This window comes from Galeopterus variegatus, unplaced genomic scaffold (assembly GCF_000696425.1).
Source record: "Galeopterus variegatus unplaced genomic scaffold, G_variegatus-3.0.2 Scaffold1342, whole genome shotgun sequence".
Lineage (NCBI taxonomy): Eukaryota > Metazoa > Chordata > Mammalia > Dermoptera > Cynocephalidae > Galeopterus > Galeopterus variegatus.
The window spans coordinates 243,924-257,490 of NW_007727453.1; the positions used below are offsets into that span (position 1 = coordinate 243,924).

The 13,567-nt window shown below is 35.6% G+C and overlaps 1 protein-coding gene across 1 annotated transcript in view; it reads left to right on the forward strand.

Moving 5' to 3' along the window:
• ZNF292 (zinc finger protein 292) overlaps window positions 1-10,895 on the forward strand; it is an 88,052-nt gene extending 77,157 nt beyond the window's left edge. Inside the window, exons 9-10 of the mRNA XM_008576377.1 lie at window positions 1,215-1,869; window positions 2,017-10,895. Coding sequence (XP_008574599.1) covers window positions 1,215-1,869; window positions 2,017-8,516 — 7,155 coding nt within the window. The 3' untranslated portion in view covers window positions 8,517-10,895. The remainder of the gene's footprint in view (window positions 1-1,214; window positions 1,870-2,016) is intronic.
• Window positions 10,896-13,567: the final 2,672 nt, after the last annotated feature.

Here is a 13,567-nt window from a genome sequence, read left to right on the forward strand (position 1 = left end):
TTGCCCTCTCCATATGTATCAGTCCTTCTGACATTATATATGTCTTCAGTACCACTTTAGATCATTTTTATGGTTGACTTGGCCTTTAATTCCTCTAAGACTTCTTTGTGCCCTGCTCTTTCTAGTATTCAGCTTCACTGACCACATGTCTTTTTCTTTCTTGTATATTATGACAGAAGAGTGGCCTAATTGTCCACCATTATTAGCAGCTCCTGAGGCGTGTAACAAAGATGCAGACGTTTTACTGTAAAAGTTTTATAGCTCAGATCTATCCCAAAATAGTATAAAATAACTACACAAGTTTCTGTGAAAGCAAGAGATGCCCATATGGACCTACCTCTTTCCCTGTTCTCCTGTCTTTCTTCCCTGTCACTTTTAGAATAGGTGTCTTCGTATCTATTGTAATTGTCCATTTTCTTCTGGGTGATTTTGCCCTGCTTTTCCTCAAATCAAGGCTTCTGTTTTGGCAAAATATTTTATTTCCTTCTTGACCTGTGAAAATAAAGACTCTATTAGTTTTCTTTACTTCTTTTCTTTCTTGCCTTTGGATCCTATATCACACTGTCCTGTGGCTGGTTTACTTCTTGTACATCATTGTTCCCTTTTAGCACTTAAAACCCATTTTTATCTCTTCATTCCATGTATCTTTCAAGTGACTCTTATTTCAGTAATTCTGTCTAATAACATAATAGGACAAGATGCTAATTCAAAAGGAAAAAAATAATTTTTTGGACTATGTCTCCTCCTACTCCAAATTCTTAAGCTGGTCCAGCCATGAGATAGGTGACATTTAGTGATCATTTAGTATGTGATATAAACTATACCAGGTACTTTAGATAGTTAATCTCCTTTAATGCTCACATTAATTTTATGACATTTAAGTGCTGTTTAACCTCTATTTTATAAATGGGATATGAAAGGTTAGAGAAGTTAAATAACTCCAAGTTTGCCTAGCTATTAGACCATTTCATATCTATGTCTTATCTTAGTTTCCAATACTTAAGCTTTTTCTGCTATTCAGTTCATTTTACACACACATACACATGTGCACATGTGTGCACACACACCAGGCTAAGCTGCAATGCTTTATAAGAGGCATCTTTTTATATGTTTTTATTGCAAGATTTGAGGAAAGCAAATCTTGATCTTAATAACTGAATTTAAAAATCTGTGTGATTAATATGAATTAACATTTCCTATTTGCTTTTTCACAGACCGAAGGCGCTGGACTTGCTACCTGTATAGAACTGTGTGTGAAAGCTCTTCGCTTGGAATCTACAGAAAATACTGAAGTGAAAATATCTATTTGCAAGACTATTTCATGCTTGTTGCCTGATGATCTGGAAGTTAAACGTGCTTGTCAGCTGAGTGAATTTCTTATTGAGCCTACAGTAGATGCATATTACGCTGTGGAAATGTTGTATAATCAGCCAGACCAGAAATATGATGAAGAAAATCTTCCCATACCAAATTCTCTACGCTGTGAGCTCTTGCTTGTATTGAAAATGCAATGGCCTTTTGATCCAGAATTCTGGGATTGGAAAACCTTAAAACGACAGTGTCTTGCATTAATGGGAGAAGAAGCATCCATTGTGTCTTCAATAGATGAACTAAATGACAGTGAAGTATATGAGAAAGTAACAGACTACCAAGAAGAGAGTAAAGAAACTTCTGTGAATGGACTTTCTGGTGGAGTTGGTGCTAATTCTGGCCTTCTTAAAGACTTTGGTGATGAAAAGCAAAAGAAGAGAGAGATAAAACAATTAAGAGAGAGGGGATTTATATCTGCTAGGTTTAGAAATTGGCAAGCCTACATGCAGTATTGTGTGCTATGTGACAAAGAATTCCTTGGTCATAGAATAGTACGACATGCTCAGAAACATTACAAAGACGGAATTTACAGTTGCCCCATATGTGCAAAGAACTTTAATTCTAAAGAAACTTTTGTCCCTCATGTTACATTGCATGTTAAACAGCTATGTGACAAAGAATTCCTTGGTCATAGAATAGTACGACATGCTCAGAAACATTACAAAGATGGAATTTACAGTTGCCCCATATGTGCAAAGAACTTTAATTCTAAAGAAACTTTTGTCCCTCATGTTACATTGCATGTTAAACAGTCTAGTAAAGAAAGACTAGCAGCTATGAAACCATTAAGAAGATTGGGAAGGCCTCCTAAGGTCCCAACTACCAATGAAAATCAGAAGACTAATACTGTGGCTAAGCAGGAACAGCGGCCTATAAAAAAGAATAGTCTCTATTCAACAGATTTCATAGTATTTAATGACAATGATGGTTCAGATGATGAGAATGATGACAGAGATAAATCTTATGAGCCAGAAGTGATCCCAGTCCAGAAACCAGTACCTGTTAATGAATTTAATTGCCCTGTAACTTTTTGTAAAAAGGGCTTTAAGTACTTTAAAAATTTAATTGCTCATGTGAAAGGGCATAAGGATAATGAAGATGCCAAGCGCTTTCTTGAAATGCAAAGCAAAAAAGTTATTTGCCAGTACTGTAGACGGCATTTTGTAAGTGTTACTCATCTTAATGATCACTTACAAATGCACTGTGGCAGTAAACCATATATCTGTATACAGATGAAATGTAAGGCTGGTTTTAATAGTTATGCAGAGCTTTTAACCCACCGAAAGGAGCATCAAGTCTTTAGAGCAAAGTGTATGTTTCCTAAATGTGGCAGAATTTTTTCAGAAGCTTATTTACTGTATGATCATGAAGCACAACATTATAATACCTACACTTGTAAGTTCACAGGTTGTGGTAAAGTTTATCGTTCTCAGAGTGAGCTAGAAAAGCATCTGGATGATCACAGTTCTCCTCCTGAGAAAGTGCCGCCTCTCCCTCTCGAAGACCAACTTAATTCATCTGGAGATTCTCTTCAGCTTTCCAAAATGAATCAGAACACAGAAGAGACTATTGAGAAAGAAAGATCTATTCTTCCTTCCGAAGATAACATTGAAAACAGCTTACCAGCACATAGAAGTGATGCTTGGGATAAAAGTAAAGCAGAATCAGCTGTGACCAAACAAGACAAGAATTCTGCCTCTGAGCTTAGGCAAGCCAATGGACCATTGTCAAATGGTTTGGGAAACCCTGCTGCTACTCCTCTGCTTCAGGCCAGTGAAGTAGCTGTGTCCATTAAGGTGTCTCTCAATCAGGGGATTGAAGATAACTTTGGAAAGCAAGAAAACTCAGCTGTGGAAGGCACTGGTGAATCACTGGTCACAAACTTACATACACCCATTGAAGATACTTGTAATAATTTGTGTCATCCAGGTTTCCAAGAGAAAAAAGAACAGGATTGCTTTACTGGAGCCCAGATTACTCAGAATTCTTTAGTAAATTCAGAAACCCTCAAAATAGATGACCTTACCCCACAAAACTTAGAAAGACAAGTGAACAACCTGATGACCTTTTCTCTGCAAAATCAGGCAGGATTTCAAAACAGTTTACCAACTTCCAAGTTTGAATGTGGGGGTAATGTTAAAACAGCATCCAGTCTTTATAATTTACCTCTTAAGACATTAGAAAGTATCACATTTGTTCCACCACAGCCCAACCTAAGTAGTTCATTAGGAACTCCGTCAGTGCCTCCAAAAGCTCCAGTTCAGAAATTCAGCTGCCAGGTCGATGGATGTACTCGAACCTATAATTCTTCACAGAGTATTGGGAAACACATGAAGACAGCACACCCTGAACAATATGCTGCATTTAAAATGCAGCGCAAAAATAAAAAAAGTCAGAAATCTAACAACTTAAATACACCAAATAATGGAAAGTTTGTTTATTTTTTGCCATCACAGGTGAGCAGCTCTAATAATGCATTTTTTACACCACAGACCAAAGTCAATGGGAATGCTACTTGTTCAGCCCAGTTGCAGCATGTCTCACCTTCCATTTTTCCAGCTCATTTAGCAAGTTTATCAACTCCATTGTTGCCCTCAATGGAAAGTGTCATAAATCCAAGTATACCTTCTCAGGATAAAAATGAACAAGGTGGTATGTTATGTTCCCAAATGGAAAATTTATCTAATACTACCTTGCCAGCACAAATGGAAGATTTAACCAAAACAGTTTTGCCTTTGAATATTGACAGCGGCTCAGATCCTTTTCTTCCTTTACCTGCAGAAAGTAGTTCAATGTCTCTCTTCCCTTCACCAGCAGAGAGTGGGACTAATTCTGTTTTTTCCCAGCTGGAAAATAATACAAATCATTATTCCTCACAGATTGAAGGAAACACCAATTCATCCTTTCTCAAGGGTGGTAATGGTGAAAATGCAGTTTTCCCTTCACAAGTGAAAGTTGAAAATGACTTCAATAGCACCAGTGCCCAACAGTCTGCACCTGAAAAAGTTAAAAAAGACCGTGGGCGGGGCCCAAATGGGAAGGAAAGAAAACCCAAGCACAACAAAAGGGCTAAATGGCCTGCAATTATTAGAGATGGGAAATTCATTTGTAGCAGGTGTTACAGGGCTTTTACTAATCCCAGATCTCTGGGTGGACACTTATCTAAGCGATCTTATTGTAAACCACTGGATGGAGCAGAAATTGCTCAAGAACTTCTGCAGAGTAATGGACAACCTTCTCTTCTTGCCAGCATGATTCTCTCCACAAATGCAGTAAATTTGCAGCAGCCACAACAGTCTACCTTCAATCCAGAAGCATGTTTTAAAGATCCATCATTCCTTCAGCTTCTTGCTGCAGAAAATCGCTCATCAACATTTTTACCAAATACATTTCCTCGATCTGATGTGACTACCTTTAACACCAGTGTTAGTCAAGATGGAAGTGAAATTATTAAGCAGGCTTTGGAAACTGCTGGCATTCCCAGTACATTTGAGGGTGCTGAAATGCTTTCTCATGTTCCAACAGGTTGTGTATCAGATACAGCACAAGTGAATGCAGCAGTGGTGCCAAATCCAACTGTGCCACCCCTGTTGCAGGCTGTATGTCACCCAAACACCCTGCTGACAAACCAGAATAGGACACCAAACTCTAAAACTTCCTCCATTGAGGAATGTAGCAGTTTGCCTGTTTTTCCAACAAATGACTTACTACTGAAGACTGTTGAAAATGGTTTGTGCTCTAGTTCATTCTCTGATTCTAGTGGGCAATCACAAAATTTTACCAGTAACAGTTTACGTGTTTCAGTTATAAGTGGTCCTCAGAACACAAGACCCAGTCATTTAAATAAAAAGGGAAACAGTGCTTCTAAGAGAAGAAAGAAAGTTGCTCCTCCACTAATTGCACCTAATGCTTCCCAAAACTTGGTAACAAGTGACTTAACAATGGGACTCATAGCAAAGAGTATTGAGATCCCAACTACTAACCTTCATTCAAACATAATTCCAAATTGTGAACCTCAGGGTTTGGTGGAAAATCTAACACAGAAATTAAATAATGTTGACAATCAGTTATTTGTGACTGATCTAAAAGAGAACTTCAAAACCAATCTTGAGTCCCATACAGTGTTAGCCCCTTTAACATTAAAAACTGAAAATGATGATTCCCAAATGATGGCTTTGAATTCATGCACAACTTCAATAAATTCTGATTTGCAGATTTCTGAAGATAATGTTATACAAAACTTTGAAAAGACTCTTGAAATTATTAAAACTGCTATGAATTCACAAATACTTGAGGTAAAAAGTGAATCTCAGGGTGCTGGTGAAACATCACAGAATGCTCAGATAAATTATAATATTCAGCTTCCTTCAGTAAATGCTGTACAAAATAACAAATTACCTGATTCTGCTCAGTTTTCCTCCTTCATAAGCATCATGCCAACAAAAAGTAACATTCCTCAGTGTGAAGTATTACATAAGGAAGATCAAATACAGGAAATTTTAGAGGGCTTACAGAAATTAAAATTAGAAAGTGACCTATCCACTCCAGTATCCCAGTGTGTACTAATAAATGCATCAGTAACACTGACTCCCACTCCTGTTAAACCAATTCCAAATGTCACAATAGTTCAGCCAGTTTCTGAAATGATAAACATTCAACTTAGTGACAGAGTTAACAAACCCTTTGTGTGTCAAAACCAAGGCTGTAACTACAGTGCTATGACAAAAGATGCACTATTTAAGCACTATGGCAAAATTCATCAGTACACTCCAGAGATGATTCTTGAAATTAAGAAAAATCAGTTGAAATTTGCTCCATTTAAATGTGTAGTACCTACATGTACAAAAACATTTACAAGAAATTCTAATCTCCGGGCACACTGTCAGTTGGTACATCATTTTACAACTGAAGAAATGGTAAAGTTAAAAATAAAAAGGCCTTATGGAAGAAAAACACAGACTGAAAATTTGTCAGCCCCACGAATTATACAATTAAAAAAACTAACTATGACAGAGGAAAATAAAAGGGAATTCCAGCCTGCTTTACAATTGGGAGCAGAGACAGAAAATACTCTCAGTAATGTAGCAGTGGTCCCAGAAAAACAACTTACAGAAAAAAAAAGTCCTGACAAAACAGAAAGTTCTTCACAAGTGATTACAGTTACTTCAGAACAATATAATACAAATTGTCTCACAAACTTACAGATCAAAGGACGGAAAATTAGGAGGCATAAAAAAGAAAAGGAGGAGAAAAAACAAAAGAAGCCAGTTTCCCAATCCTTTGAGTTTCCAACAAGATATAGTCCCTATCGACCTTATCGATGTGTTCACCAGGGATGCTTTGCTGCCTTTACAATACAGCAAAACTTGATTCTTCATTATCAGGCTGTCCACAAATCTGATTTACCTGCATTTTCTGTAGAAGTTGAAGAGGAAAGTGAAGCTGGTAAAGAAAGTGAAGAAACTGAAATTAAACAAACTATGAAAGAATTTCGATGTCAGGTGAGTGACTGCTCTCGAATTTTCCAAGCAATTACTGGTCTAATACAACACTACATGAAACTTCATGAAATGACTCCTGAGGAAATTGAAAGTATGACTGCTTCTGTGGATGTTGGGAAATTTCCATGTGACCAGTTAGAGTGTAAATCTTCATTTACTACATATTTGAACTATGTTGTTCATCTTGAAGCAGACCACGGAATTGGGATAAGGACAAGTAAAACAGAAGAAGATGGTATATACAAGTGTGATTGTGAAGGCTGTGACCGTATATATGCAACTCGGTCTAATCTTCTTCGACACATTTTTAATAAGCATAATGACAAACATAAAGCTCATTTGATTCGGCCAAGAAGGTTAACACCTGGCCAGGAAAATATATCGAGTAAGGCAAACCAAGAAAAGTCAAAGTCTAAACATCGGGGAACAAAGCACAGCAGATCTGGAAAGGAAGGAATCAAAATGCCTAAGACCAAACGAAAGAAAAAAAATAATTTAGAAAACAAGAATGCAAAGATTGTGCAGATTGAAGAAAATAAACCTTATTCTCTGAAACGGGGAAAACATGTATATTCAATAAAGGCTAGAAATGATGCCTTATCTGAATGTACAAGCAGATTTGTAACCCAGTATCCATGTATGATAAAGGGGTGTACTTCAGTTGTTACAAGTGAAAGCAACATAATTAGGCATTATAAGTGCCATAAATTATCTAAGGCATTTACATCACAGCACCGCAATCTTCTTATTGTCTTCAAACAGTGTTGTAACTCACAAGTAAAGGAAACTTCTGAGCAAGAAGGTGATAAGAGTAATGTGAAAGATTCTGACACGTGTATATCAGAGAGCAATGATAACTCAAGAACAACGACAGTTCCACAGAACGAAGTTGAAAAAAATGAAAAAGATGAAGTGGATGAGCTAACAGAATTATTTATTACAAAATTAATAAATGAAGATAGCACAAGTGTGGAGACCCAAGCTAATACTTCTTCAAATGTAAGTAATGAATTGCAAGAGAATAATCCCTGCCAGTCAGAAAGACAAAAAACAAGTAATTTGAAGAGAGTTAATAAAGAGAAAAATGTCTCACAAAATAAAAAGAGGAAAGTTGAAAGAGCTGAACCAGTATCAGCAATGGAGTTAAATAGTGTGAATAAAGAAGAAGAAACTGCCATTGCAATTCAAACCACTGAGGAGCATCCTGCATCTTTTGACTGGAGCTCATTTAAGCCAATGGGATTTGAAGTATCATTTCTGAAGTTTCTTGAGGAGTCTGCGGTGAAGCAGAAGAAAAATACTGACAAAGACCAACTAAATAGTGGAACTAAAAAAGGATCCCATTCAAATTCAAGAAAAAATATTGACAAGACCTCTGTGGCTAGTGGAAATCATATATGTTCTTGTAAAGAAAGTGAAACCTTTATACAGTTTGCCAATCCATCACAGCTTCAGTGCAGTGATAATGTAAAAATTGTTTTAGACAAGACTCTTAAAAATTGCACCGAGCTTGTCTTAAAGCAGCTCCAGGAAATGAAACCTACCGTCAGTCTGAAAAAACTTGAAGTACATTCAAATGATCCTGATACATCTGTTATGAAAGAAATCAGTATAGGTAAAGCCACAGGCAAAGTGCAGTACTGAAACTAATGTACTATAAATACATTATTTACAGTTTTAAGTAGGAAACCATTAAGCATGCTAGAATTGTGACATTTTCATTATTTTTGTTGTTGACATGAATTAACCTGGCCCCCCAAAAAAAGGAAAAAAAAAAAAAACATGACAATTGTCGTGTAAAACTTTTTATATCCCTATGGGACTTGAGGAACAGAATCATTACTTCAGTTACTGTAAATAGTTGAGTTAAACCTCAAATTTCTATCACCCAATTACCCTTTTCATGAACTAAAAATGCTGTGTGATTGGTATGTTTCACCAGGCCACTGCTCATGTATAACAAGGCTCTTTATTTGTAGATACCTTTTTTGTATATATTTATTATTGTAAATCATTTGCTGCCACCAGCAGTCTGTAAGTCTAAACTATTAAATGACACGTTTATATTTGGAATTTTAATTTTTAACTAAGTGATCAAGTTTTTAAAACTGTTCTTTATTGTTTTAAATTAAGAACTTTTTGAACTAAAACTAGAAATTCTGCCATAGTTCACTGATTTTTACATGAAAACATGTATTTACAAGATGATCTCAAGATTACTTTTCACAAAGTAGGCATAATATATTGACATTTTGCTCTACTTTGTAAATTTGCCATCCAGGACTTTTGGATGGTATTCATGTGAAATTAAAGCAGATTCCTATAGCTACAGTTTTTTTTTTTTTTCATTGCTTCTAATTGGATATAGTTACTACAAATCCATGAAATATATAGGAAATGTGAATAAAGAATTTACTACATTGAAGATTTTAAACATTTGGTATTAAAAAAATCCTTTGTGAATGTGATAGAAACTAGTAGTGTGGAGCAGTGTAAATATTTGAGGTGGTGATTTGTGAAGTAGCCCAGTATTGCCTTAATAAAAATCACATTTCATTTCTTGTTTTATACACGTGATCTTATAAAGGTTTTGTTTTTGTTTTTTTTCATTTTCTGAAATTTATAGATTGGTGTATAGCTTTAAACTGTATAAACTTTTGTGGAAAGATTTTTTTAAACGTTTTTATAAATCTTAAAATTAGTATCATCAAAGTGAGCCCATCTTGTGTTTATAAAATGCAAGAGTCCTTAACATTTATAATTACATAGATGAAACACTTTCTGTAAGGAAGTTGGATGTTTTGATTTCACTGTTTATAGATATTAGATTGTACAGATTTGTCTGTATTTTCTCACCATATCTAATGATACTTTTTTCATTAGATTGGTCTTCAAGAGCAGTATTAGTTATAATTGATTATTTTGATTATCCAGTATATAGTTAGCTCTTATAGTTTAGCTTTATACACCATATTTATACTGTGGATTTATGGCCAGAAATAGAGGTGATTTCAGGAGAGTTTATGACCATTTAAAGTCCAATTAAAAACAGTACTGGAAACAAAAGGAAACATTCTTTCAATATTTACTTTTGTTTCTATTTGCCATAAGTAGTAGCATTGATTTTTTTTTACTTTGTGTTTGTTATAAAACAGTTGCATTCACAATATTATTAGCCTGAGATATTAATGATATTGTGATATGAAAATATGTATATTCCTTGTGCAACATCAGATTTGCAGAGAAATGAAGCACTTAACATGAACTGAAATTGCTGGAAAATAAGCATGGTTAAGGAGTGAACTATTTTCTTTTTGAAAATATTTTTAAAGTTTTGTTATTAAAGTATTATAGTTTTATTTTGGGGGTTTAATGGGTTATACTGAATAGTTGGTTTCACCTCCTTAAGGTTTCTTACCAATATGCATAAAACTTGACACGTTAAAATCCCTTTCCTTTGGTAAGCCCACTGTTATTTATTAAAATAAAAGTTGTTTTTATGGGTGATTAATACATGTTTTTTTCTAAATTAATAATTTAAACAACTGAATAATTTTAATATTAAATTTTTGTTAACAACTGAACGTTTCCGTACAGTTTTCTTAGAAGTTGACCCCGCTCTTAAAGGTGGGCATTTGACAAACCTGCCCGCTATAGTGCAGTAGCAAGTAGGTTTATTTCTGATAATTGTAGGGATGAGCCACTGTTAAGTGAAAATGTCAATGTATTGGGGCTTTTCTTTTGCTCATTAGCTTGGGAAAATTGACCACTAGACATTTCTGTAATTGTTCTCTTATATGTCAGGGGAAAGAGTTTGCCAACATTGAACGGAATTTTTTTATAATTCCAGGTAATGTATGCTAAAAGTAATTATGAGTGAGTGGGCTTTTTAGCATGGAACAGTAAAATCAAATCATGGTATAAAAAATATAAATTTATAGAACAGCATGTTGGTAAAATTTGATATGGATTGTAATGCCTAAGTATTAAAAAAGAATCATAAAGTATATGTTTTACATGGTATACTTTTCCTCAATCTATTGTCTTTGAGATATTTTCTTCCTACAGCCTAAATTCACCCAGTGTTTTAAAAAATGGGTTTTCCCCCTCTTCTAACCCCAAAGAATTTGAATATTACAGATCAGAATCATATTATTCAAAAGACATAATAATTGACTTACGTGAAATGTAACAGTTTTGGAAATGTTCACCGTAGTTAAATTATTGCTTTAAAGGGCTAGACAGATTTTCAACAAGGCAAATTTTGATCATCAAGTAATCAGTGAAAGGTGGTATAGATATTAAGGTGAAAGTACATAAATACTACAGTTAGAGACATCAGAGAGAATGCCCTGTTTTTCTGGGAAAAGGAGATAGTTGTGAAAGTATTTGTAAAGAAGATGAGTCTTAAAAGATGAATGAGTGCTTACTAGATGGTCAGAGGGAACAAGGGAGTTTTAGGCTTGGAGGCATGAAGAGTCATAGTGCATTGCATTGTTGCAAGTGGTGCATATGGAAAGATAGATAGTTGGAGAACCTGACGAGGCAAATGGGCCAGATCCTGAAGGTTTTTGTGTGCCATATTAATCTCTAGTTATAAAAAAAAAAAAGTTACTGAATGCATTTAAATTGAACAATTTAATCAGGTACCAATTTTAGAAAGATAATTGGCACTGTCTAGAGGCTAGATTGGGGAAATTAGAGGTCAATAGCAGAGAGACTTGAAATAGCCCAGGCAAAAAATGATGAAAGCAGGAGAAAGATCATGTTAACAGAATTGGGAAAGAGACTAATGGAAATGAGAGTTGCTAAAAAGTAATGTAGTCTAAGCCTTTTTCAAAATGTTTATTGTAGTGAGATACCAGGAGGGTAGAAGGTGAGTTCTGTGATCGAAAAGTTTTCTAAACTGCGTGTTATAGTTCTTAAAGAATCCAATGAACATTAGCATATTAAAGACTGGAAAGTCCTAGAGTAAAGAAAAAATGTTAACTGTTGAAGTGGGAATTTTCCAGGTTAATTGTCCATAAAAACATTTTCCTATTTTAATGTCAATACCTAGGAATATCCCACTGAATTAATGTTCTAAGGAACAGATTTTGGAAAATTCTAATCTAAGATGGCATTTATTCAACCAGAACTTATAATCAACAGGTGTGCACCAATTCAGTTGTATCATGTGTTTACAAGTGGTGATTATTCTGCTTGGTCAACTTGTCCATTTCAACTGATTAGTTCCCCTGCTGTATTGGTGGTTAATGTTTTTTGAGTATCACCCTGTATTCAAATAATATTTGTGAACATCAACAAAGTGTGCTGTGATTAAAATCCAGTCTCCTTACTTGCTCAAATCCCCTGCCAACCTTTCTAAACATTCTACTTCCCATTTCCATTTGCTTCCATTCTTTGAACACATAATAAGCTTCTTTCCCCACCTCAAAGCCTTTACACATATTATGTCTGTCTGGAGTGCTTAATCCTCATGTTTGTGTGGCTGAGTCCTTATCGGTTTGCAGAGTAAATGTCCCCTTATCAGAGACACCCAGATCACTATGATAAAGTTTTACCTGCCCATTCTTTGCAACAGTGTTTTTGATTTTTATATTTGTTACTTGTTTATTATATGTACCTTTCAACACTACCACACCATGAAGAAAATGACAATACCTGTTTTTCCCAATGACCTTGCTCATTAGAGGTGCCTCTCTTTTCAGTGATCTGTTCTGCCATAAATAGGAGCCGTACACTTTGCCATAATCAAAGGTATGTCACTTCCACATCTTGAATTTAGATTCTCTTTCTCCCAGTCACAAACTTCTAGCTCACCTGTTCAAGATATCTTCACTAAAAAAATTATACCTCATCACCACCACTTGCTGACTGTCCATCAGTTCACTACTGTCCTCAACTTGTTCGGCTTAGAGACTAGATCCCATTGTTATACACCCTCCTTTGCAAATATCCTCAGACTGTGCCCCTCTCCCTCTGTCATGATCTCCTGGAAAAATCACAAAACCTGTCTGCTGTTGAGTAGTTGAGTGGAAGAAAATTATTCCAGGAGGTAGGTTGATAATCTCAAAACTTAAGTAAGTAGACTCAAAACTACCTGGCAACTTCTCTGTAGTCTTATGGTAACTTAGCTTGGTTCCACAAGGTTAAATGACATTTTCCTCATGATCTTTTAATCACATTTTGCTGAGAAAGTTTTTTTAATTCAACAGGAAACTTCTCAACTTTTCACCACCACCAAATTTACAAACCTGCTCATATCTGCACTCTTCTATTTCTTTTCAAAAACCGATCCCTCTTGTGGATTCCATTTCCCCTCACCTCCTCAAGAACTTTCAATGAGCTACTCCCTTGTTTCGTCAACCTTTCTTATACTAGATCCTTTCCAACAGTTTATAGATAGGCCCTAGTAGCTACAGTTCTTGAAGGGAGGGGGCATTTTGTTCCATCCAACTGTAACCCCATTTTTTGGTCCCAGTCACAGCTAATCTGAGTTGCCTGCTCATACACGCTCCATTTCCTAACTTCTCATTTACTACCACTTTATTTGTTCCTACAACTCTCCTAAAACTGCTCTTGTCAGGATCACCAGTCTCTTCCATGCTGCCGTATCTACTGGTTTTTTGTCTGTTTGGTGTGCTGTTCCTGGAGGCACTGCAGTACCAGGATACCAAGTCAATGGGTGAAGT